The 27,726-nt window shown below is 42.2% G+C and overlaps 1 protein-coding gene across 2 annotated transcripts; it reads left to right on the top strand.

The window, feature by feature from the left end:
- Nucleotides 1–22,640: 22,640 nt before the first annotated feature.
- LOC147610788 (ava biosynthesis cluster protein M-like) lies at nt 22,641–25,141 on the top strand. 2 transcript variants are annotated; one of them, XM_086785154.1, is made up of 4 exons: nt 22,641–22,884; nt 23,019–23,118; nt 23,191–23,376; nt 23,529–25,141. In XM_086785154.1, the coding sequence occupies exons 1-4, from the start codon at nt 22,828–22,830 to the stop codon at nt 24,101–24,103; spliced, it is 918 nt and encodes a 305-aa protein (XP_086641280.1). In that variant the 5' UTR covers nt 22,641–22,827; the 3' UTR covers nt 24,104–25,141. The 2 variants fall into 2 exon arrangements, with proteins under 2 accessions (XP_086641280.1, XP_086641281.1); XM_086785155.1 differs by having other exon boundaries at nt 22,645–22,884; nt 23,206–23,376; nt 23,529–25,135.
- The last annotated feature ends 2,585 nt before the right edge of the window (nt 25,142–27,726 follow it).

Here is a 27,726-nt window from a genome sequence, read left to right as displayed (position 1 = left end):
TGAAGAAAGATTTGGGAAATGGCTCAAGATTTTTCGGAGTATTGGGGATTGCCACAGGAGAGTGCAATCAGGTTTCTGGAGAAGATGGAGTTTATAGCCTTGATGAAGGACAAGGCAACCCTGGAAATCCTCTCTCAGATCTTGACCTATTGTTTGCAGGGTGATGCAAAAGTATGGCTACAGATGTTTGTGACTACACACAGGAATGCTCATCACTAGGACCCTAAGTACCGTGTAGCCAGAGCTGCATTTTTAGCACAGTTTGTCCATGTGAGGAGTCTGAATGAAGTATGGAAGGAGTTGTGTAGAACTCAGCAGAAGGATGAACAGGATGTGGATCAATATTTGATTGAGTTTGGTAGACTGTGGAGTCTATGGTGTGAGGCTTTGATTCCTGAAGTACCCCCGCAGATGATAAAGAGAGACCGGTTTGTGGCTGGAGCCAACCCTCCGTCTGAAGGTGGAGCTGAAGAATCTGGATAGCTTTGAGGAGGGGCTACCAGAGTTGCTCGTGAGAAGGAGTGGAAGGTGAAGCGTCTGAGGCAGTTGGGAATACAGGAAGAGCCAAAGAGGTTTGTGAAGATGCCAGAGATTGAGAGTATGCATCCTGGAAGAGAAGCTGTTGTTGTTCCTAAACAAGAGGATTCATTGAAGAAAGAGGTTCATGAAGCAGTGGAGCTCATGAAGTCTTTAAGCTTGAATTGGATAGAGTCTGCAGGAAGAGGAAGAGGCATAGGTGTTATGGGAAGGAAGACTGATGCATCATCTGGTTCTAAAGGAAATTCAGCAGATATTGGAAGAGGGAGAGGGTATTCGAGTGATGTGCAATGCCAGAATTGTGGTGAGTGGGGTCATATCAGTCCGCAATGTGAGAAGCCAGCCAAAGCTAATGGTGGTATATATCAATTGTCTATAGGAATGAAGGATAGGGTGATTGACTCTAGTATGCAAATGAAGGATGCAATTCAGCCCAATGTTCATGAAGTCTATAAGGTCACATTTGCAGAGCAGGATATGGGACAGATTAACCTGTTGGAAATGGAGAAGGGTGAGGTTTCTGGAATCAACCCTGAAGAGTTTTCAGAAGATGAGGAGGAGGAGGATGGGAGTATTGATGATGCTGTGGATTGTCAAAGTGATGTTAATGCTAAGGAACCTGATGAGTTTGAGTATGGAGATGACTTGGATGATCTTTTTGATTCAGAAATGAGTAATGACTTGCATGTGCCAAAACTTCAGCCAGTCAAGGTGGAGTGTGATGATCAAAATATTACTAATGAAGATACTATGGATGAAGTACATATGGATGATCCGAGTAATGAGTTGGATACTGCAGCTTGTGAGAATTTGGATGATGAGCTGAACTGTGTTCTTGATAATGCATTGGATGATTTGTTGGAATTGGCTTCCTTGGAGAAGATAACAGATACTTGCATACCAGTTGTGCAGGAAAGGAGTGATGGTGTGACTGATGATGAGTTAGATGCTATCCTGGGGATGATGACGTGATGGATTTTGCATGTGCGGTTGCTGATCATAAGATGTGTGTTCCTTATCTGAGGCTATTATTGTTGGTCAAGGGGACCAAGATGCTTTTCCTGGCAGTTTGGGAAGCTTAGACTTGGTAGAGATGCGTGTGCAAGATGTGGAGAATCTTGAAGGATCACCAATGGTCTTTAAGCTGGAGAAACTACAGAGAAGTGGCAATGATGAGCCTACATTGCATGAAGTTGCTATGTGTGATGTTGATGGGTTGAAGGGAAATGGGTTTATGAAGGATACACCTCATGTTGATGCTCAACATAAGGATGAGTGGTTTGGTTATAGTCTTAGTCTGGCAGTTTGTCCAAAAGAAGGGTTGGAAGCCAATGATGTAGGCTGCAAATTGGATGACCATGAGATGGAAGATGATGATCAGATGTTTGTTAAATTAGTATATGATTATGAGTGGGAATCAGATGTGTCAGAGGGGAGTAGAGGTGAGCAATGGTTGTTTCCATCACAAGACCATGTGAGCTGGTATGGAGAAGGAAATGCAGTAGAATATATTGATGAAGCCATATATAAAGAACCCAGGGGGTTGCTAAAAGTGGAAGACCGTGACAGGGTGTATCAATGGTTGTTTGATAAGGGAAAATGCTTGAAGGATTGGAAGGTATGTGCACCGAGATTTCTGTTTGATCCAGGAGGATAAATGGTTTCTGTTTGTGCAGCTGCTAGACATGAATGTCTCGGCAGAAATAGGGGGTTGCTAAATATGTGTGGACAAAAATAGAGGCTGCAGATGTGTACATACTGTGCAGAGTACTGAGAGTGTCAAGAAATATCTAATTAGTTTGGGTCAGCTCTGAGTTTTGGTTGAGATAAAATCTGCTAGGCAGGAGAAGTGGAGGTTTAACCATCAGGCCTTGTATCATTCACAGGATGTGGAGATTTTGTTTCTTTTGTTAGCAAACCTTCGGGTGAGTGTGTGTGAGTCAGTGCCTACATAGATGCTGACCATTCGTAATTGGGCATGCCCTTTGTAGGTGTGTAGTATGGATAGAGATAACGGATGCAGGTGCTAATGCCATCTGGGCAAAAGATAAATGGCATGAGTGGTATTTATGGAATGTGACTTGAGGTAGTGTGAGTAGCCTTAAATGAATCAAGTTTAATATGAAAATTAAGGTTTGGAGGTTCTAGAAAAGAAGAGAAGGTGGCAGCCGCCAATACCACCTTGGAAGGTCCCCCTCATTTGCAAGCGCCAAAGGTATGGGAGGAGCCACACGTCAACAGGAGAGTAAATTTGTTGTATGCAGAAGGAGAGTCGCCAAGTCGAGTACGTGCGAAGGAGGAATAGGGCAAGGAGCAGCGAAGGAGGAAGGAAGCCGACTGTGGGCAAAAAGGAAAGGAGAGTTTTCCTTGGGAAGCGCTCTCTGATAGCGAAGAGGTAGGAAGGCATTGCTGGCTGGCGTAACGGCTACTATGAAATAGAGAGAAGAAGGCGACGCCAACGGTAGTGAAATATTGAAGGAGGGGGTGGTGCCGACGTGTGGAGGGAGTCGCCTCTAGTAGCCACCTGGGATAACGGAGGGGTCGACTGCAGAGAAGCTGAGCGAAGCTAACGAAGGGCGTGAACTGCAGTGACTGGAGGGACGTAAAAAGAGGAGGCTGGTGGCGGCTGGTAGTGAAGGGAGAGAGTAGAGTGAAGGAGAAGAAGGCGTCCGTTAAGCATGCGAGGCTGGGGAGATGTCGACTGAAGTGCAAGGACAAACAAGGGGCTGGCGACTTGCTGGGGAGTCGCCGAGGCAGTAAAGAGCAAAAAAAGTGAGGAGGTGTTGCTATTGGATGGTGGCTGGTAGTGAAGCAGTAGAGGGAGGGAAGCACGTCGATAGCAGAGAGGAGAAGGTGATGATGTCAACTGCTGAGAAGCGCGAGGGAGAGTTTCTTCGAGTGTTGTCTTTGTACTGCTGCTGCTACTACAAAGGAGAGAGGTGGTCATTCTTGTTTGTATTATTGCCTCTGAGTGTAGAATGCTAGTGTGTGTGTGTTGTATTTGTTGCCAGGAGAAGCCAAGAAGAGAAGTGGCCTGTTTATTTGTGATTTGGAGCTGGAGTGGGTAGATTATGAGTGGGTATTAGAGGAGGATGGTTCTGAGGATATTTTGGATATCCAACTTTGTAGAGATGAAGATCTGTTCTGAAATAAAGTCTTGTTTATGCTCTTGGGTCTGGTGTTCTGGGTGTGTTTGTATGCGTGTGTGGAAGTGTGACACTCTATAAAGGCGTATACAGCTTTACCGCTTTCGTGTCTTCAACGTCCAAGCCTTTACCATGCTCATAAAGAAGACCATAATGTGCAGTGGTTTTTACATATCGCATAATGCATCTCACTGCATCCAAATGAGGTTTTTTGGGACTCTCCATAAATTGGCTTACTAGCCCCACATCGTAACTGAGATCCGTGTAACTGAGATCCGACCGTGTGATAGTCATGTAAATAAGACTGCCATAACCATCTTTCTATACATAGATGGATCATCCAACTCTTCACCAAAATCAGCCCGTAGCTTCACATTCTGCTCCAAAGGTGTACTCATTGGCTTACACCCTGTTATCCCATATTTTACCAACATATCCAATGCATATTGGTGTTGCACTAACCATGTCCCTTCAATCCCAAGAAAATATCTCAATTCAACCAAGTGTTTCATATCAAACTCCCCACCCAATGCCTTCTTGACATGCATAACATCTGTAGCATGATCTCTTGTGACAATCAAGTCATCCACATAGATGAAAAGCAAGACAATCCCATGATCTGTTTTCTTCACATAGAGTGACGAATATGCTGAAGAAACCTGAAATCCAAGGGAGATAAGACATCGGCTTATCTTATCACTCTAAGCACGAGGTGCTTGCTTCAACCCATATAATGCCTTCTTTAATCTGCATACATGAGTGGGATACCTCGGGTGTACATATCCTTCTGGCTGTGCCATATAAACTTTCTCTTGTAGATCACCATTTAGAAATGCATTTTTCACATCCATTTGATGCATTTCCCAACCATTTGCTGCAGCCATAGCAATGACTACTCTCACTATTCCCATCTTTGCAACTGGACTAAATGTTTCATCATAGTCGTCCAAGCCTTGGGTTTGTGTTTTTTTGCCTTGTGTGGTAAGGCAACCAAATCCCATGTTTCATTATGAACCAATGCGTCCATCTCAACGTCCATTGCCTTCTCCCATACATGCTTCCCACAATAGCTTCTGTATAGCATGTAGGTTCCACATGCTTCACCAAAGAGGTCATATATGCGTAACACATAGCAAAGTCACGGTATGTCAACTTGTCAACTAGATACCTGACCCTTTGGGATCTCCACAATACATGTGGATCACTCTGAACACCTATCACTCTAGCATGTGGGGGCACATATCTATCCTGCCTTGCATCTGGTGTGCATAAAACTGGTATGCCAAGTTCCTCATCCAAACTTTCTGAACTTGACGACTCATAATCTGTAATGCCAATTCCTTCAACCTTCTTTTTCCCTTTATCCACAGCACTAATCCCAGTGCTCACACTGTTATGTCTCAAGCGTCCTGACCATGGACGTATAGTGCTACTCTCAGACTCTGCTGGCCTAGGCATAGAAATAGAACTTGCTTGTGGCAAGTTCACATGCACATTAGCATCAACAGAATCAATGACACCCTCATCCTTTGCCTTGTACCAACTAGCAAGTTTATCAAACACCACATATCGTGAGATAACCACTTGTCTAGTTTGTGGATTGTAACATTTATATGCCTTGCGATCCTGTGCATACCCAACAAAAATGTACTTTTTTGCCTTAGGATCCAACTTCCTCCTTCTCTCGTCAGGCACATGCACATAAGCTATGCAACCAAACACTTTGAGGTGTCCAATGTCTGGCCTGAAACCTGTAAGGTGCATCTCTAGCGTACTTCCATGTATACTAGCTATTGTGGGTGTCTTATTAAGTACATACACCGCTGTGGCACACGCTTCTATCCAATAATAGTTGGGCATGCTCTTTTTATTGAGCATCGCCCTAGCCACATTGCAAATGACTCTATTCTTTCTCTCAGCAACACCATTTTGCTGAGGTGTGTACCTACAAGTTAACTGCCTTCTTATGCCATGCTTTCTCAAGAAATTCTTAAAAGCATGTGAGGTGTATTCACCACCTCCATCTGTCCTCAAACATTTTATCCAAGAGGCATATTGCTTCTCTGCAAAAGCTTTGAAGTCCATAAACTTTTCCAACACTTCACTTTTCTCTCTGAGAAAGTAAATCCAAGTCATTTTGCTGAAATCATCAATGAATGTCACATAATACAAGCTGCCTTTAATGGATGGGTTTTGTGCAGAACCCCATACATCACTATGAACTATCTCAAGTGGCCTCCTGCTACTCATGTTGCCTTCTTTAGGAAATGGCAACCTTGCTTGCTTTCCAAACTAGCAAGCATCACAAACATGCATATTCCCATCATACTTGAATCTAGGCAGCCCACTAACAATGCCTCTTGCCTGCATGTTCTTTAACCTTTGTATATTCACATGTCCAATCCTTTTATGCCACATGTTAATGTCCTGTACAACATTTTGGCTTTTAAAGGACATGGCTGATTTTAACTTAGGAATCCCAACATCCAACTTAAATAACCTGCCTTCTTTCTTGCCTTTAGCAATGACTCTACATCCATTTTTGAAATCCTCAACGAAGCAACCATGCTCGTTGAAATGAACCTGTAAACCATGTTCCACCATTTGACCAACTGAGGCCAAACTTTTTGTAATAGAAGGCACATACAAGACATCTGCTCCCATAGACTTTGTTTCACCATTGTGCATAACCAATGGTACACTTCCAACATGTGTGATAGCATGTTGGGTATCATCTCCAGTCTCCACATAGCTTTTCACATCCATAGGCTTCATATGTTCAAACCATTCGCCACATGACATGTCATATGGTTTGATGCTCCAGAGTCCATATACCAAGTGTCATCACTTTCACCATTTGTCATCATAGATCCCACAACATGTTTCATGGCAAACAAATGATTTGCACTACCATCATTACTGCTTGATGCAAAATTTCCACCATTTGCATAATTTCCACCATGTTGTGCATAATGTCCATCATGTTGTGCTCTACACCCTCTCAAATCATTTTGTTTGCGGAAACAATCATGTGTCATATGACCAAATTTCCCATAGTAATGGCATTCCACATTTTGCATAGATGTTTGTTGGCCTTGCCAATGTCCTTTACCATGAGGATTACCTCTGCCTCTCTAAGGTGTATATCCACAACCACCTCTAGCACCATATGTAGGCTGAAAATTCTGTTGTGGTGACCTATCCTGCCATCCATGACCACGTGGTGCAAATCTCCCCCTGCCTCTAATCCCCTTTGTGAATAGAAATCTTGATTCCTGCCATTGTCATCATGGCTAGTAGATGCATCATGAAAAGAGTCACTGAGTTTGATTTCCTCAACAAGCAAGAGTGAAACCAACTCATCAAAATTTGGTAAACCTGTACTCCGAACCGAGATAGATGAATCAAAAGACTTATACTCCTTGCCAAGACCACGCAAGGCAATGTCTACCAGATCATCATTAGGCATGGGGGCATTGATTGTTGCCAATGCATCTGCATACTTCTTTATCTCTTGTACATAATCATGGATGCTCCTTCCTTTCCTCTTCACATTATGAATCTGTTGTCTCAACGCAGACTTACAAGCACTAGTGTCTGTATCAAACAGCTTTACCAATGTATCCCATGCATCCTTGGGATTCTCAGCATCATGTATATGTATGAGTATAGCATCCGAGATACATACAGACAAGTAATGCAAAACTTTGTATGCTCTCTCTGACCATTGCTTATGAGCTATAACTTGTTGTTGTGTAGGTTGTCGGGGTAGTTTCTGCTCTAGCTCCGCACCTGTAAAGGTTCCAAACCCCTTTTCCTTTTAGAAATCTTTTAATCCTGTACTTCCATGCCTGGAAGTTCTTTCTATCCAACTTCTCACCCACAATCTATATACTGGGTTGTCTGACATATTTGCTCAATGTGCAAATGCACTGTTCGCACATGTCCAAATTTGTAAACGAGCCTTCCTCAGCTCAACCACACTCTAATAAGTGTTCCAGATACTCCAAAATACTCAACAAACTTCACTTTTGATGTAGAAAATCAAACTGATTGCATTCAAATTGAACTGGCATGCGCAGTCCAAGGTACCCTATTTTGGCGTACTTTCCAAGGCTTCAACTTGCAATGTAGTGGTTCAATCAAGTGTGGATAACTTGCATTGATACCTAAACAAGCTCAATGTTTCATATCAACACCAACCAAGGTGAGTACATACCAAATTTATCAAATCCCCTTCTCTGTTTTGAGAAAAACCAGTAAAACTGAAAAAGACTAGTAGTAAAAGTGCTCTAATTCCTTTGATTCTTGTCCAAATTGAGAGACCAGGCATTCATTAGCTGAGCATTGATGTCTACTAACTCCATGTAAAAGGAATTAGACCAATTTGAGAGAGTAATTAGCCAATTAATCACTCTCTGTTTCACTAATCACTGTAGATAGCCTGTTTAATCATCCCATAATCAGCTCCATAATGCATAATTGCTTCAACCAATCATATAGAAACCTCCTCAAGTATGTGTATCACACACAATTACTAAGCAAGTTTTGAATTTAATCAATCAACCAAGTAGAATTTGGCCTCCACTTTTCAAAATGGTGAGAAAACTACTCTGTTTCTGCACATCTGTCTGTGCCGCCTACTGTAGGGGTGATTTGAGAGGTTTGTTGTGATAATTGAAGGTATATGTAGATGCCCAACACACCTAGGCATGTGCCCAATCCATCAATGTAGTGATTTTTGTAAACAACTACCTCCAATTGCATCCACAATGTGAAAAGATGCAGGGGGGAAGAGAGCTTGAGCTCTTGCAAGCACACACACACACTCACAAAACCCTAATAGAGAACACACAAGGTGAGAGGCTGAAAATCTTCTTCTTCTCTACTCAACACTCAACACACCATATACAAGAATAAGAGTACACACAATATGAAAGGTACTCAACCAAATACATACACGGGTTCTCTATAGTGTGAACCCGATTAAATGAGCTGGCGCTATAACTATGCCAGTCTCTAGAATGGCTGTCACACAGCCTGTCATCCCACTGGCCGCATATCACCCAAGATCTCACCAACCATGCCAGTGGTGTAAGTGCGGGGCCTATCCCCCAGGCGGGTCATCAGTGTCCACCGCCTCACTAGAGCTCGATATCTCAACACTCCCCCTCGAGCTCAACTCCATCTCATGTACACCAAGCGAAGCCCTGAATCTGCGGAGCTTCTCTGTACCCAATGCTTTGGTGAAGATGTCAGCTACCTGATCCTCTGTGCTGACATAAACAAGGTCAAGGTCTCCTGCCAAGACCTTCTCTCTGACGAAGTGGTAGTGGACCTCTATGTGCTTCGTACGAGCATGAAAGACTGGGTTCCTAGCCAACTGTATACTGCTAATGTTGTCACAGAAAATGACAACTTGTCTATCCACTGATAGACCCAAATCTGCAAGTAGCTTTCTCAACCAAGCTACCTCACATGCTGCCATAGCAGCTCCTCTATACTCGGCCTCTGTACTCGATAGAGCAACCGTAGGCTGCTTCTTGCTGCTCCAAGTCACAGCAGCACTCCCCAAAGAAAACATGAATCCACTGGTAGATCTTCTGTCTGAGATACTACCAGCCCAATCAGCATCTGTGTACCCATGTACACATATCTCTGTCCCAGTCTCATAGAATAGTCCACAATGCAAAGTAGACTTCACATACCTCAGTATGCGTCTCACTGCATCCAAATGCGGTTTTCGTGGAACCTGCATAAACTGACTCACCAACCCAATAGCATAGCTCAAATCTGGTCTGGTGATCGTCATGTAGATCAAACTTCCTACTATGCGTCTGTACATAGTAGGATCCTCCAAGATCTCTCCTGAATCTGCACTCAATTTGCCATTCTGATCCAATGGCACAGAAATAGGCTTACAGCCTGTCATACCATACTTGGACAACATGTCCAAGCCATACTGTCGCTGCAGTAATCCAATACCATGTGGTGACCTAATCACCTCAATGCCCAAGAAATATCTGAGCTCCCCCAGATGCTTCATCTCAAACTTCTGTCTTAGCAAGATCTTTACATCAAAGATCTCTGCATCATGGTTCCCCGTAATGATTAAGTCATCTACATAGATGACAACAAGCACAACCCCTCTATCACCATGTCTCACATACAATGAGAAATCTGCATTGGCTACATGAAAGCCAATAGTGACAAGATATTCAGAAATCTTGTCAGACCATGCTCTTGGTGCTTGCTTTAAGCCATACAAGGCTTTCTTCAACCTGCAAACATGCTCGGGGTGACCCACATCCTCATAACCAGGTGGCTGCAACATATACACCTCTTCTTGCAAATCCCCATGCAAGAATGCATTCTTTACATCCATCTGATGTAAAGACCATTGCTTTGACGCAGCCACTGCTATCACAACTCTCACCGTTGCCATCTTGGCAACTGGGCTGAAAGTTTCCTCATAATCAATCCCATATGTCTGCGTATATCCTTTGGCTACCAATCTAGCCTTGTACCTGTTTATGCTTCCATCACTGTTATGTTTAACTTTGTACACCCACTTGCATCCAATGGCTTTCTTGCCTTCAGGCAATTGCACTAAATCCCAAGTTTCATTTCCATATAGTGCATCCATCTCCTCATCCATAGCTTTCTCCCAACACACATTTCCAACAGCCTCATCAATGCATGTGGGCTCAACAACCTGCACAACCTTTGCCATATATGCATAGTGATGTGCCACATAACCATCATATGTAAATCTCTGCACAGGATTTCTCACTCTCCCTGATCTTCGCAGCTTTTCATTCATGGCTTCCATAGCCTTCTTTACACCAGGTGTTCTCATAGCTGGGATCCCAAGCTCCTCATCAAGGCTCATATCTGAGCCACTAGACTCTCCATCAACATGAGAATGCCCTGCAGAAATGTCAGGCATACCAAGGGGCTCAGCCACTTTCTCTTTTCCTTTACGTGATGTACTAATCACATTTGCAGGGCTGGTATTATGATGCAGCCTGCCACTCCATGGTCTATCAACAGACCCACTAGATAAGGACTCTCCTGGTCCACTCAAAGACTGTGATTGCTGACCTGCATTCTGTGCAACCACACTTCCACTCACATCAGCCCCAACAGCTTCTTTTTCAGCAGCATACCAGCTGCTCATCTCATCAAAGACAACATCCCTGCTTACCCTCAACTCACGTGTAGCAGGGTTATAACACTTGTATCCCTTTTGCTCAAGGGAATATCCAATAAACACACATTTTTCAGCTTTCGAATCCAGCTTAGTTCTCAGCTCATCTGGCACATGCACATATGCAATGCATCCAAAAACTTTCAGATGAGATAAATCTGGTTTTCTGCCAGTAAACCTCTCCTCTGGAGTTACATCATGTATGGCTGCAGTTGGAGTCCTGTTCATGATGTATACTGCTGTAGAAACAGCCTCAGCCCAATAGCAATGCGGCATATTCTTCTCTTCCATCAATGCTCGCGCAATCTCAGCAATGTGCCTGTTTTTCCGCTCAGCAACTCCATTTTGCTGCGGAGTGTATCTGCATGTGAACTGTCTCCGAATACCATTCTTCTTCAAAAAATCAGAGAACTCATTGGAGAAGTATTCTCCCCCTCCATCTGACCTTAGGCACTTAACATATTTCCCTGTTTGCTTTTCAACCAAAACTCTGAAATTCTGAAAGTGAGTGAACACCTCACTCTTCTCCTTCATGAAATATACCCACACTTTCCTTGTGTGGTCATCAATGAAAGTGACATAGTACCTGCAGCCTCCCATAGACACGGTCTTCGTAGGACCCCATACATCTGAATGCACAACATCTAGTGCATTTCTGCTCACATATCTGTTACGTGGAAACACATGCTTTCTTTGCTTCCCAAATTGGCATGCTTCACATATTTTCTGCATACCTTCCACTTTAAATTTTGGCAGCCCTATCACAATTCCTTTTGTCTGCATAGACTTCAATCTCTGCACATTTACATGTCCAATTCTTTTATGCCATATGTCTGTGTCTGCAACAACTCCTGAACCATTTGCAAACATCGCAGCACTCATTTCAGGCATGTCTACATCTAACGTAAACATTCTGCCCACTCTGTTGCCTTTTGCAACCAACCTGCACTTGTCTTTGAAATCTTCAACATAACACCCATCTGGGTTAAACCGAACCTGCAAACCCTGCTCAATCATCTGGCCAACTGAAACCAGATTCTTTGTTATGTTCGGTACATGAAGTACATCTGCAAGGTACTTCACTTTGCCATCCTGCATAGATAATGGCACATCTCCAACGTGGGCAATTGGATGAGCAGTGTCATCCCCTGTTTCCACAAAACCTGGTCTTTCCGGGTTCTTCATCTCCTTGAACCACTCCCCATGACTCGTCATGTGGTTCGAAGCGCCTGAATCCACATACCATACATTATCTTTTTGTGCTGCATCAACATTTTCAGACATGGCATTCACAACATGCTGCATAACAAACAACCTTTCATTGTCCTCATTATTTCTGCTTGAGGATGCATAGTTGTTTTGCTGCACTTTCCCATTTTGCATGTCAGCCTGCTTCTTATAACATTCTGACTGCACATGTCTAAGCTTACCACAATAGTAGCATTCACGTGCATCATTATATTGCCTTTGCCAATTTCTACGGCCTCTTTGACTCCCCCTGCCTCTGAATCTGCCTCTTCCACCTGCGTGTTGTTGTTGTTGTTGATTCTGGGACTGTTGTTGTTGCTGCTGCTGCTGGCCATAATTCTGATTACCTGTTCGGCCACCTCCTTGACCGCGTCCACGGCCTCCTCTACCTCGTCCTCTTCCTGAACTCGTGTAGAAAGCCTGTTGCTCTGAACTGTTCTTGCTTTGTGAAGACTGTTGGTCTTCACCCAAGTTCTTCTCTTCGATAATCAGCATAGACACCAAATCTATAAAGTTGGGAATGTTTTCCCGAGTCTGAATAGACGTCTTAAACGCCTTGTATTGTGGCCCGAGACCACGTAGACAGACTTCCACCTTGTCATCATCATCTACTGACACACCAATAGATGCAAGGGATTCCACAATACCCTTTATCTTCAACGCATAGTCATTCACAGACATGCTCTTTTTCTCCACAGTATGAAGTTCATTCTTCAACTGTATCTTGCGTGCCTTGGTATTTGTTTCATAAAGCTTTACCAAGGTGTCCCACGCCTCCTTGGGGGACTTGGCATCCTGAATGTGCCCAATCATGGTGTCCTGTATACTAATGGAAAGCCAATACATAACCTTCCTGGCTCCTTGGTTCCAGTCTTTAAACTCTTTCACATCTGCAGCAGTCGGATTTATATCCGGTATCTCCGGTGCCTCTTCATGCTCACCTTCTATGTAGTCCCAATAGCCTTTCCCCATCAGGAAATTCGTCAACCTGAACCTCCAAGCATGGAAGTTATTCTTGTCAAGCTTCTCAGCCACAATCTGTGTTATGCCATCATTAGACATCTTGCCAAACACACAATATTACCAGAACCTGCACTCTGGTTTTTCCTGCACAAATGCTGTATTTTCTGCACAGCGGTACTGTAGTACTCTCAAATGTCACAACCAGTGACTTCAATGTGCATACATACACCCAATGGCAACTGTAGACCTCTTTGCAGCACCCACAGTGTCTGCACAGTCAATCTGCCTTCCTGCAGTTCTTAAAACAGAGTTCAGCAGAGAATCGATGACTTACCCGCAGTGCTCGAAATCGCCTGCTTTCTGAAAAACGGAGGTCCAGACACGCCCAAAACGCGTTTTTGGCCCGGAAATTCAGTCCAAAGGACAGTCCAAAGGACTGTATAGTTGCCCTATAGCTTCACTCCCGCGAAGAAAGCTCCTCAATCGGAGATCGTTTGCCGGTGCCTCCCGTAGAGCTCCCGACAAGGGTGTAGTCACCAACACAAATAGGGAAGAGTAGTTCAAGCTCTTACCCTCGTACCGCTTCCTGTGGTTCTCTTGCTTGCAGCTCAGCCCTTAGCACGAACCAGGCTCTGATACCATGAAAAGATGCAGGGGGGAAGAGAGCTTGAGCTCTTGCAAGCACACACACACACTCACAAAATCCTAATAGAGAACACACAAGGTGAGAGGCTGAAAATCTTCTTCTTCTCTACTCAATCCTCAACACACCATATACAAGAATAAGAGTACACACAATATGAAAGGTACTCAACCCAATACATACACGGGTTCTCTATAGTGTGAACCCGACTAAATGAGCTGGCGCTATAACTATGCCAGTCTCTAGAATGGCTGTCACACAGCCTGTCATCCCACTGGCCGCATATCACCCAAGATCTCACCAACCATGCCAGTGGTGTAAGTGCGGGGCCTATCCCCCAGGCGGGTCATCAGTGTCCACCGCCTCACTAGGGCTCGATATCTCAACACAATGGACATCACTTCTCTATTTTTGTAAGGGCTTTAAAACAGTGAATTTTCACTCACTAATATGCATCAAACTTGCTCCAAATTCAATGTAGGGCTTGCACATGAGTTGTCAATACATTCCCTTTTTGCAGATACATGATTCTTTGTCAGATTTTCAACTATTTACATCATACATTCACCACACTCAAGCTTCAATGGAGAGCTTGCAAAATAGAAATTTCTCTTTGCTCAAGGATGTTTGGTGTTGTTTGTGTTTTTGCACCTGCAATCTGCTCAAGGATGTTTAGTAGTCCTCACCCACAAAATAGGCCAAGCTCTCAAATTTGATGGAAATCGGTATGCTCCAAGCTTCACAGCTTCAATGGCAAGATTCACAGCTTCTTCTACCTCTTCTCTCACTCACTCATAAACCCTAATAGAGAGCACCAGGCTCTAATACCATGATGAAAAACAAGTAGAGGGAGAGGAGACACACACACAGGAGCAAACCATAATGTATATTGCAAACCCTAACCATAGAGGGAAGCCATCTCCCTACTCACACAATGCATAAAGCCATAATCCATAATCTACAACACACACTATGTGTTGTGTCCACACACTGCTAACCCTAGCTAATGTCCACACAACTATGACCAGATGGACGTGGTCATTTATGTCTCACACATGTTACTACCTAACATGCCAGCACATAGTGCAACTAGCACAAGCTGACATCGAGCTTGAATCTCAACACAAATCCACATGCTATTTGCTTCACTTTCATTGTTGCATTGGTGTTGATATTATCTGGATAACGGAGCTTGGGAAAGGAAAGTATAGCATGAGTACATGCTAATGAAATATGCTAATGAAATAATGGATTGTGCATGAGTTCAGGCAAAGCATTGTAAGTCATCCTACCTACATCTTTGAATTCAAATCACAGCTATCGCATCACTTTGTACCCCACATTTCATCCAATTGAATCTAGAATGTGTGAGGGTACCTTGGAAATTGGTGGAGAAGCCAAGGGGAGCATGTCTTGAATTCGGTGTGCCATGAAAGCCAAAGGCAAGGGTCATGCATTTTAAAAACCCAAGGAATAAAGGCTCAATATTTCCAAGGAGTGATGTTCATATCCCATTCAAGGGGAATACTCATCAAGGCGGTGGTTCAAGACCTCATGTTGAGGAAGATTTTGAATATGAGTTTGAGGATAACAATGGTCAAATGCCTTCTTCTTCACAAGCCATGGGTGGAGGAAAGCAATGTGTTAAGTTCTATGGTAGAGCCACTACAAGTGAAGGCAAGAAAAGGTCAATGAATGTATGTGAATTCTTCGTACCATCTCTTGGTTTACCTCTTACTTTGAACAGGGATGGAAGAGATACTATATAGTCTATTTTGAAAGAGTTACTAAGGATAAACGAGGACTTCCATTAACTATCACATTTGGCCATTGCATAGAGTATGACTATGTGGGTCTTTATTGTTGAGATATCGAGCTCATCTAGTGAGGCGGTGGACAGGTGGACACTGATGACTTGCTTGGGGGATAGGCCCCACACTTACACCACTGGCATGGTTGGTGAGATCATGGGTGATATGCGGCCAGTGGGATGACAGGCTGTGTGAAAGCCATTCTAGAGACTGGCATAGTTATAGCGCCAGCTCATTTAGTTGGGTTTATACTATAGAGAACCCTAGTATGTATTTGGTTGAGTACCTTTTCATATGGTGTGTACTCTTATTTTGTATATGGTGTGTTGAGTGTTGTGTGAAGAAGAAGAAGATTTTCAACCTCTCACCTTGTGTGTTCTCTTTTAGGGTTTTGTAAGTGTGTGTGTGCTTTGCAAGAGCTCAAGCTCTCTTCTCCCCTGCATTTTTTCATGGTATCAGAGCCTGGTTCATGCTAAGGGCTGAGATGCAAGCAAGAGAAGCACAGGAAGCAGTACGAGGGTAAGAGCTTCATCTACTCTTCCCTATTTGTGTTGGCGACTACACCCTTGCAGGGAGCTCTACGAGAGGCACCGACAAATGATCTCTGATTGAGGAGCTTTATTCGCAGGAGTAAATCTATAGGGCAACTATAATGTTCTATCAAACAAAGTGTTTTTGGGTCAAAAACGCATTTCGGGCATATTAGGACCTTCGTTTTTCGAAAAGCAGGCGATTTCGAGCACTGCGGGTAAGTCATTGATTCTTTGCAGAACTCTGTTTTAAGAACTGCAGGAAGACAAATTGGTTGTGCAAACATTGTGTGTGCTACAAGGAGGTCAAACAGTTGCCATTGGGTGTATATATGTATGCACATTGAGGTCACTGGGTGGTTGTGACATTTGAGTGTAGTACAGTACCGCTGCAAAAAATATAGCAGTTTGTGCAGGACAAACCAGAGTGCTATTTTTGGTACATTTGTGTGTCTAGCAAGATGTCAAATGATGGCATAAACCAGATTGTTACTGAGAAGCTTGCAAGAACAACTTCCATGCTTGGAGGTTTAGGTTGACAAATTTCCTGATGGGAAAGGGTTAATGGGACTACATAGAAGGTGAGCATGAAGAGGCACCGGAGATACCGGAGATCAATCTGACTGTTGCTGCAGATGTGAAAGAGTTCAAGGATTGGAACCAAGGAGCCAGAAAAGTTATGTATTGGCTCTCTATCACAGTATACAGGACACCATGATTGGGCACATACAGGATGCCAAGTCCCCCAAGGAGGCATGGGACACCTTGGTAAAACTCTATGAAATTGAATACCAAGGCACGAAAGATACAGTTGAAGAATGAACTTCATACTATGGAGAAAAACAGTATGTCTGTGAATGACTATGCATTGAAGATCAAGGGTATTGTGGAATCCCTTGCATCTATTGGTGTTTCAGTGGATGATAATGATAAGGTGGAAGTCTATCCACGTGGTCTCGGGCCACAATACAAGGCATTCAAGATGTCTATTCAGACTCGGGAAAACATTTCCAATTTCACAGATTTGGTGTCTATGTTGATTATAGAAGAGAAGAGCTTGGGTGAAGACCAACAGTCTTCACTAAACAAAAACAGTTCAGAGCAACAGGCCTTCTACACAAGTTCAGGAAGAGGACGAGGTAGAGGAGGCCGTGGACGTAGCCAAGGAGGTGGCCGAACAGGTAATCAAAATTATGGCCAGCCAGCAGCAACAAAAACAGTCCCAAAATTCACAACAACAACAACCCGCAGGTGGAAGAGGCCAATTCAGAGGTAGGGGGAGCCAAAGAGGTCATGGGGAAATTGGCAAAGGTAGTATAATGATACATGTGGATGCTTTTATTGTGGTAAGCCTGGACATGTGCAGGCAAATTGTTATAAGAAGCAAGCTGACATGCAAAATAGGAAATTGCAGCAAAACAACTATGCATCCTCAAGCAAAAACAATGAGGATAATGAAAGGTTGTTTGTTATGCAGCATGTCGTTAATGCCATGTCTGAAAATGTTGAAGCAGCACATAAAGATGATGTATGGTACGTTGATTCAGGTGCTTCGAACCACATAACAAGTCATGGGGAGTGGTTCAAGGAGATGAAAAACCTTGAAAGACCAGGTTTTGTGGAAACAGGGGATGACACTGCTCATCCAATTGCCCATGTTGGAGATGTGCCATTGTCTATGCAGGATGGCAAAGTGAAGTACCTTGCAGATGTACTTCATGTTCCGAACATGACAAAGAATCTCGTTTTAGTTGGCCCGATGATTGAGCAGGGTTTGCAGATTCAGTTTAACCCTAATGGTTGTTATGTTAAGACTTTAAAGACAAGTGCAGGTTCGTTGCAAAAGGCAACAGAATGGGCAGAATGTTTACATTGAATGTAAACATGCCTGAAGTGAGTGCTACAATGTTTGCAAATGGTTCAAGAATTATTGTAGACACAGACATTTGGCATAAAAGAATTGGACATATGAATGTGCAGAGAATGAAGTCTATGCAGACTAAAGGAATTGTGACAGGGCTGCCAAAGTTTAAAGTTGAAGGTATGTAGAAAATATGTGAAGCATGCCAATTTGGAAAGCAAACAAAGCATGTATTTCCACTTGACAGAAATGTGAGCAGAAATGCACTAGATGTTGTGCATTCATATGTATGGGGTCCTACGAAGACCATGCTATGGGAGGCTACAGGTATTATATAACATTTATTGATGACCACACAAGGAAAGTGTGGGTATACTTCATGAAGGAGAAGAGTGAGGTGTTCACTCATTTTCAGAATTTCAGAGTTATGGTTGAAAAGCAAACAGGGAAACATGTAAAGTGCCTAAGGTCAGATGAAGGGGGAGATTACTTCTCCAATGAGTTCTCTGAATTTTTACAGAAGAATGGTATTCAGAGACAGTTTACATGCAGATACACTCCATAGAGCAAAATGAAGTTGCTGAGCAAAAAAACAGGCACATTGCTGAAATTGCACGAGCATTGATGGGAGAGAAGAATATGCCGCATAGCTATTGGGCTGTGGCTGTTTCTACAGCAGTTTACATCATGAACAGGACTCCAACTGCAGCCATACATGATGTAACTTCAGAGGAGAGGTTTACTAGCAGAAAACTTGATTTGTCTCATCTGAAAGTCTTTGGATGCATTGCATATGTGCATGTGCGAGATGAGCTGAGAACTAAGATGGATCCAAAAGCTAAAAAATGTGTGTTTATTGGGTATTCCCTTGAGCAAAAGGGATACAGGTGTTATAACCCTGCTACACGTGAGTTGAGGGTAAGCAGGGATGTTGTTTTTATTAGATGAGCAGCTGGTATGCTATTGAAAAAGAAGCTGTTGGGGCTGATGTGAGTGGAAATGTGGTTGCACAGAATGCAAGTTAGCAATCACAGTCTTTAGACCAGGAGAGTCCTCATCTAGTGGTTCAGTTGATAGATTATGGAGTGGCAGGCTACGTCATAATACTAGTCATGCAAATGTGATTAGTACATCACATAAAGGCAAAGAGAAAGTGGTTGAGCCACTTAGTATGCCTGACATTTCTGCAGGGCATTCTCATGTTGATGGAGAGTCTAGTGGCTCAGAGATGAGCCTTGATAAGGATGTTGGGATACCAGCTATGAGAACACCTGGTGTAAAGAAGGCTATGGAAGCCATGAATGCAAAGCTGTGAAGATCTGGGAGAGTGAAGAATCCCGTGCAGAGGTTTACCTCCTATGATGGTTATGTGGCACATCACTATGCATACATGGCAAAAGTTCTGCAGGTTGTAGAGCCCACATGCATTGATGAGGCTGTTGGAAACGTGTGTTGGGAGAAAGATATGGATGAGGAGATGGATGCACTATATGGAAATAAGACTTGGGATTTAGTGCAATTTCCTGAAGGCAAGAAAGCCATTGGATACAAGTGGGTGTACAAAGTAAAACATAACAGTGATGGAAGCATAAGCAAGTACAAGGCTAGATTGGTAGCCAAAGGATATGCGTAGACATATGGCATTGATTATGAGGAAACTTTTGGCCCAGTTGCCAAGATGGCAACAGTGAGAGTTGTGATGGTATATATTGTCAAAGGAGATAGATCCTATATCCATTGAGATGGCTCATGTCAATGCTATTGAGGCAGTGTGTATGATCGAGAGGAGAACTTTCCTAGAACAATACAAAGGTTCATGAAAACCTTAAAGAACTTTGTGAGACAAAGAGAAAGGCTAGAAGCAAGCATGTTGAAGGGATGGTTGATACAAAAGTCTCCTATGTATATCTCAGAACATCTCTCTCAAATAGATCCTTCCATGCCACAATTGTGGAGTAATGAGGAGGATGACTGACTAATCACTAATGTGCCACAAGGAAAAGGAAGGCAATGAATAATGGATGAAGCATTATGCCAAAAGGTGAATACATTCTACATTCCAAATAGTCCTATCCTAGAGAAATGGATTAAGAGATACAAGGATACAATCCATAAATGAAAGGATGAGAGAAGAGCGTTTAGAAGAGCAAATAGATGCTTCCATTTTCAACCGGCTTAGAACCTCTCCCAAGTGTGATCAATATAAAATGGCTTTATAAGGCAATATCAAAGGCATCAAAAAATGAAGAGATATTCATAAGAGAAGAGCAAGAATATGCATGAGGATGTGACTCTCAAGTAAGTATATCCTTGGTCTCTTTTTCATGCTTTCATTATTATATACCTTGTTTAATGCATTATATTGAATGTCATGCTTCTGTTTAATGTTAGTAAAAATTATATATGCAATATACCTTGTTTAATGCATTATATTGAATGTCATGCTTCTGTTTAATGTTAGTAAAAATTATATATGCAATATGGTTAGAGAGAAGGAACTTTCACACGGAGCATGTGGATTCTAAAAGAAACACATTTGATTGTGTTGTCATGGAAACTTTTGAGCAAGAAAGTTGAGCTAGTCATACCAATGCCATAGAGAGGACAATCTTGAATATTGTGGAACTAATCAAGATATTCTTAAGGTTGGGTTTAGAGCGTTCAATATATTCATCTTTGATGTGAAATGGTTCAAGGTGATATATAGAGGTACTCAAGCAATCGTGAAGAAACACCCAAATGAGATTTTATAAATTGATTCCACTAAGTTTTAGAATGATGAAAACCATACTTCCGTACTACCTCAATGTTGCGAAATAGGTTAGTACCCAAACCAATCACTAGTAAATCATAATGTAGTATAATGAATGTGTAGATTGCAAGTATGATTAATGACCACCCCATTTGCTTTGTGATTTTAGATTATGTTTCACGCAGATCGCATTGATCCAAAGTGGTGGTATGTTATACAAGTTTTCCCTCATTTAAAACATATCTTTCAAGATCAAGATGTTGAGGTTGAATCTTTGGATAAGAGGCAAGTATTACCTCAAATGGACTTATTTGAAGAAGACGATGATCGAAATGAACAAAATAATCTAGAGGAGGCCGATCAAGAGCATGAGGAACATCATTCTAAAGAAGATGATGAGTCACGCCCTGTCGATCATGACAATGCTTTCTTGTTGGATGATGATAGCGATATTGACATTGAACCCCATTTTTTATTGAGCTTTCATTAGGTGTAGAGGTTTATGAAGCAACACAAATGGATCTATTACAAGATGAGATAGATTCATTATCTTGAAATTATTGCTTATGCAATCATTTCATTGCTCATTCGAAAAGTTTTCCTTCAAACTCTCTTTTTTTTTTACATGGCTTTAAGGGTTCACGTGAGATGTTGTTTTTTCAAACCACCATTTTTTTCTCTAAAAATATGATTTTTACAACTTCATATTAATTCCTAATCACTTTCTGAAATTTTTTCCCCAGTGTAGCAATGTTTTTTTGCTAGTAATAACACAGTCTACTAGCAGTGTTATTTTGCTACCCAGGAATGATTTCATTGTTGAAGAGCAGTGAAATAATGCTGCTGTCCCCCAACAGCGTTATTTTAGCAGCAAAAAAATGTTGCTGGGCAACATTAAAAAATCCCAACACCCACATGCAGGAGCGCTGCTAGAAAATGTTGTTTTGGTCTCGATGTGTTGTAGTGATATGAGACTTGATGGATTTTTGTCTACCATTGATGTTTGTATGTTTAATTATTAATCATTTAATGGTACTAAGAAAATATCACAAAAGTCATATTCCAATTTAAAAAAGTGTGCATTGAAATATTAACATGCCTCCTCACAAGTTGGTCATCAACATCCAAGGTCGTGTAGAATATTTAGGGCATGTGAAAATGATTGTGCACATATACATACTACTCTATAATTTTTATAGGAGCCTTTTTACATAAGTAAGGTAATCTTGCACAGTGACCATATAACTTTTGTTAAAGACTTTAACTTTGCATTTGCAAATTTTACAACAAGTACCTCTCTATCTGAAAGCTATAGCACTCCATCTAAACTTAAGACAAATCTCAATATATAGTAATATGGGCATAAATATTATCCAAGCCAATAGTGAACACCTTGCTTCTCATTTGTCAACCAAAATTTGCGTGGCTAATTTGTAATGTCTTCATTGTTCAATTGAGATGGGTAAATGAGAATTAAGGATCCTCGGAAGCTTTGATGGTCTACTTTTTTAAACATCATGTTTCACTACATTTTTTAATAGGTAAATGAGAATTAAGGATCCTCAGAAGCTTTGATGGTCTTTTTTTTTTACATCATGTTCACTACATTTTTTTCATAGGAAGTAACATTGTACAAGTTTTATATCACAATAATATTGGTTCCATTTCTTCCATAGTTTAAGAGTTTGCATGAATAGATTGCTAAGTCCATGATATATATTTGGTGTAGATATTTAGTTCATTGTAGCTGTATATATCAAAGGGTACTATCGTTGGTGGATCTTGAGAAAACCTAGTGCACAACTTTTAAAAAGTAATTCAGTTCATTGTAGCTGTATAATCAAAGGGTACTATGGTTAGTGGATCCTGAGAAAACCTACAAATATCTTGAGCCGAGGCTCTGCAACATTACCTAACAAGGAAAAAAAATCTCATAGAAAAGCTTTTTGTGTATATGCCGCACCGATAATGATGCCTGAGTGCGCGACACCGATAATAATGCCTTAGTGCGCGACACAGATAGTGATGATGGTGGCATGCCGAGAAGCTCTGGTGGCCGAGGCTCCGCTTCAAAAGTGACAAAACGCGCATGAATAGCTGCGAGCACATCTGCCCATCGAGAGAATATGGCTCTCGTGCGCGAGATTTCGCTGCGTGCTTTCGTGGTGCTCTTCTTCAGACTGGTATTGTATTGCTCACGCTAAAGCGCGTCACTAAGCGATGTGATTACTGATAAGACTCGGTCAATTAGAGCTTCTACATGATGATTACTGATTATGCTTGATATCTGATCAATCACGCTTTGATGGTGCTCCAGCTGCTGGCCGATGTAGCGTGTTCGTATCTCGGGAGTTGGCTAATGTATTTACTTGTGGGAAGACGGCTTCTGAGAAGAGGGCTTGCAATATCTAATCAAGGTGCGCTAAGTTTACTCTTAAATGCAACGTGTTTTAGTACCACTTGCTTACAATCACTAATTAGGTTTACAGTTACTATGCATGCAGATAGCATTAATGACGCGGGAAGCGGGCTGAAAGTCATACTCTGCGGGCTTTCGCGGTCTGGAACATCATCTCTCCAGCTTGCTATGGGCACTTTAGGGTTCCCATGCTTCCATGGCACGAATCTCTTGAAGCCTAGCACTTCCAAGCTTTTCCTGAAAGCCATGTCATCAGGTAGAAAAATTGCAGGAGACTGTAAACATCTAGTTAATCTAATTAGCTCATTAGGATATTGTAATTTGCGCTCATCGCCAAGCATCCCTTGTACATATTAATTGTTCTGTTTGGTACCTCATTGATGCTTAATTATGTACCTTCATGTGCAGGGCATCTAGGTGATTGGCAGCGCCTTGTACAAGGGTATGCTGCCATCGCGGATTTTCCTGCGGCCTGTTCTTATAAACAATTAATGGAGTTGTACCCTCAGGCTAAGGTTATCCTCAATGTACGAGACCCTGAGAAATGGTACAAAAGCCTCTCACAAACAATGCTACTGGTGTCACATAATGGTCCGTTTACTCTTCTTTACCAAATCATACGCCCATACACCTACCAATGTGTAAGCACTGGCCTCTACCAAGGAATCATGAAGGGGAAGCCTGAGGACAAGGAATTCGCAATAGCAGCGTACCAGAAGCACATAGAAGAGGTAAAGCAGCATGTGCCACCAAATAAGCTTCTCGTGTATGATATTGAAAAAGATGGAGGCGGATGGGCCACATTGTGTGATTTCTTGGAAGTTCCTACACCCGACCTCCCCTTTCCTTCCATTAATGACCGACAGTCTTTCCAGCGCATATACAGGACAAGTGCCATGCTTTATGGCATCGTTCTTGCTTCCTATGTCGGTTGTCTCTCTTGTACAATTGCTTTCCTCCTCAAATGCAAATTTTTTTGGTAAAGCCCCTCCCACTCCCCCCCGTCCCTCCCTCAAATGCAAATTTTTTTTTGGTAAAGAATCTCCCTCTTTCTCTATGTGTGTGTCCATCTACCATATCACTATGCATCACCGCATCACGCTGCAAAAGCATTAAGCAACAACTGGCAGCCATTGGCAAGAAGGTAGAGGATGATGAGGCACTAGCGGTGCTTCTGAAGAGTGTGGATAAAGGTGAATATGAAAACATTGTAGCAACCTTAAAGAATGTACCCGAATTGAAGCTGCATGAGATAGAAGGAGCTCTGCTAGAGCAAGAGACCAAGGTCAAAGAGAAGAAATGGCTGGACTCAACAGCTGGAGAGGAAAAAGCATTCTTCACCCGAGGAGGATTCTTACGAGGACGAGGAAGAAGCAGAGTAGGAGGAAGGACCTTCACTTGCCACAACTGTGGGAAGCCAGGACACATGGCAAGAGACTACTACAGTAAACCCAGTGGAAAAGGAACGACATCGGCAAACTTCATGGAGACCCCTAAGGAAGTGGAGTCAGATCATCTTTTCTGAGAGAGAGAGAGAGAGAGAGAGAGAAAGAGAGAGAGAGTGGTAGATATATGTGTGAGCACTTTATCAAGGTCATGATGAGCACTTTTAGTAGCCTTGGACACATAGAGAGAGAGAGAGTGTGTGTTAAGGACTATGAGTTTAGGGTCTTGAGGCACTGGTTGCGGGCTACCAAGTAAGAGGGAAACTTGGTATAGGGTCCAGGTGTACTAGGATTATTCACTTGAGGGGAGGTGTTGAAATATACAAGTGAATAGGGTGTGTGTGGGAACAAGCGCTTAGCAAGAGGCTGTAAAAGAGAATCTATAAATGAGTGAGAAGCAGTGAAAAGGTGAGACTAGTATCTACTAGGAGAGAATAAAGGGTAAGGGCAGCATGAGAAGATTTAGGATGTGTGGAGATATTCTGGGAAAAGTGAAGAGATGGAGAGAATCAAGAAAAAGAGGTGGAGTGAATCAAGGAGAGATCAGTGGGATTAGATGCTTGGATATAAACTCTATAAATTGAGGCATTGGCCTAATGAGAATTTGCTGGTTTTTTTTATTATCCATGCCTACATCAGTTAATTGTTCACTAATCTCGGCTTAATCATCGTCTAATCTCTTTGTTGTTAATGATGTTGATTCTTGCATTTGATCCACCATAGTTCTGACTCCATTAGCATCCATGTAAATGAGCTACAAAGGGGAGGCAACTTGGACAAGGAGCTAGGAAAGAAACCAATACATCTCAGCAAGTAAACATCACTGCATAAAGGTATGTCTCCAAGACATAGCACAACTGAGCGGTCAAATGCATAAGTGACCACAAACATCACCGATAGTAACATACAACATGTGTCCCCCCTCAAATGAAATAGCCATAGAGATAACTCAGGTGACAAGTACTATAAAGCATAATCATCTGAGTCTGGATAATCACCAGGATGGCAATGTCTAGCATATCAACATCATGCAATGAAGATTTTGTGACTAAGGCATAATCATCATGAGCTAATTTAGCCTCTTCTTCTGCATCAGATGAAGCAACACCAACTAAAAATTCTCAATCAGAGTACCAAGAAGCATCCGAAATGACAAACAAGAGGCAGGAAGATCACTACATGTCACTGTTAAAGCATAGCCATCATGTGTAAAATTGGCTTCCTCTGCATTGTCAGTGGTAGTTGCAGCAAGACCTTGTTGCTTCTTCTTCTTCTCACTCTGTTTCCGCTTTCAACATTCCTTAATGACATGACTAGGTTTCCAATAGTAGTTACATCCCTTCTTCTCATATTTCTCCCCTTTGGGCTCTGAAGGATCTCAATGAGTTGGTGCTTTACCCTTAGGTGTAGCACGAGAAGGAGCCCCATATTTTCCTTTGCCATAATGGGAGGTAGCAACAGCCTGATCGGAAGCAAGGATGTTGTTTCGATTCGAACGAGACTACTCTTCTTGTAACAAGAGAGCTACCAACTCATCAAATGTGTACAAATCTATATTCCTCTTTGTTAGGAGGGAAAGAGTGGTAGCAAGTCCTTGATAGGATTAAGGAAAGCCATTGAGAACTGTAGAGACAAGAGAAATGTCAAGAATTATCTCATCAATATTGATCAACTGCTCTCTCAAATCCTTAACATAGGTGAGATATCCATAGATTCACCCTTTGCAATCAGATGCTCCAAGTCAAGATTTTTCTGTAAATAGGAAACTCGAGCTTCATTTTGCAGATTTGATACAGAAAGGCAAGTATATCCCATGCACTTTTAGAAGAAGTACATGAATGGATATGAAGTATGGCTTGTCATTTGCAGGAGAGAGCAATGAAGGCATGCACCTGCGCACATCTTTAGCATCCCATCTAAGTTGTTCTACTGTAGGAGAAACATGTGTAGGTGCTACACTTCCACTAGAATCAGACTCACTGGTTCCGACAGCGGATCCGTCTGACATGCTGACATCGGATGCGCCAGTAGGCCTTAAGTGAGCTCCATATACATTCTTTGCCCCACCAGTGCATGCCTCATCATATATGCCCACATGGGATAGTTGGTGCCATCCAACTTGTCCTCATCAATGGACAACATGCCAAACAAATCAATGGTGTTTCCGAACATTTTACGCAGCAAAGGAATGTGTAAACTAAAGTATATCTCACATAAGCAGTAGCTTCAAGTAACTTAGAGTACCTTAAATGTCTACTCAATACCTGTGCAATCGACACGATGTAAACATTATAAATTGATGCATTGGCCTAATGAGTATTAGCTAGTTTTTGAGTATCCATGCCTACATTAAGCTATCAGTTAATTGCTCACTAATCTTATCTTAATCATCATCTAATCACTTTCCTAATGATGTTGATTCTTGCATTTGATCCACCATAGCTCATCACTTTGCTTACAGTTCAACATGGTATCAGAGCCTAGCTTAGGATCCATCCAATTTATGACCTTATTTATCTTTTTAATTAAGATTAAGAGATAATCAAAATTTTAAGCTCTTTTTAACTAAACCCCCTAGCTGGTGGAAGGGCTTCATCTCCCTCTAGCCTCAACATTAAGCACTGGCCTCTACCAAGGAATCATGAAGGGGAAGCCTGAGGACAAGGAATTCGCAATAGCAGCGTACCTGAAGCACATAGAAGAGGTAAAGCAGCATGTGCCACCAAATAAGCTTCTCGTGTATGATATTGAAAAAGATGGAGGCGGATGGGCCACATTGTGTAATTTCTTGGAAGTTCCTACACCCGCCGACCTCCCCTTTCCTTCCATTAATGACCGACAGTCTTTCCAGCGCATATACAGGACAAGTGCCATGCTTTATGGCATCGTTCTTGCTTCCTATGTCGGTTGTCTCTCTTGTACAATTGCTTTCCTCCTCAAATGCAAATTTTTTTGGTAAAGCCCCCGCCCCCCGTCCCTCCCTCAAATGCAAATTTTTTTTTGGTAAAGAATCTCCCTCTTTCTCTATGTGTGTGTCCATCTACCATACCACTATGCATCACCGCATCATGTGTAAAAATATCATCGTAAACATGTCTATCATCAACCACATAATTGTCCTCCTCGAGAAAATAAAAAATCACATCATCATCATGGACATC

The sequence above is a fragment of the Cibotium barometz genome, chromosome 48 (genome assembly GCF_041138505.1).
Source record: "Cibotium barometz isolate CiBa-2024 chromosome 48, ASM4113850v1, whole genome shotgun sequence".
NCBI classification, from domain to species: domain Eukaryota; kingdom Viridiplantae; phylum Streptophyta; class Polypodiopsida; order Cyatheales; family Cibotiaceae; genus Cibotium; species Cibotium barometz.
Note: the sequence above shows the minus strand (reverse complement) of the source record. Positions and strands in the feature narration are given on the sequence as shown.

What these genes read in the sequence shown, in the direction of transcription:
- LOC147610788 (XM_086785154.1), top strand. Translation starts at nt 22,828, where the DNA reads ATGGCTCTCGTGCGCGAGATTTCGCTGCGTGCTTTCGTGGTGCTCTTC. An exon ending in TGGTGCTCTTCTTCAGACTG is followed by an intron (nt 22,885 to 23,018) that starts GTATTGTATTGC and finishes ATGGTGCTCCAG; the next exon opens with CTGCTGGCCGATGTAGCGTG. An exon ending in GCTTGCAATATCTAATCAAG is followed by an intron (nt 23,119 to 23,190) that starts GTGCGCTAAGTT and finishes TTAGGTTTACAG; the next exon opens with TTACTATGCATGCAGATAGC.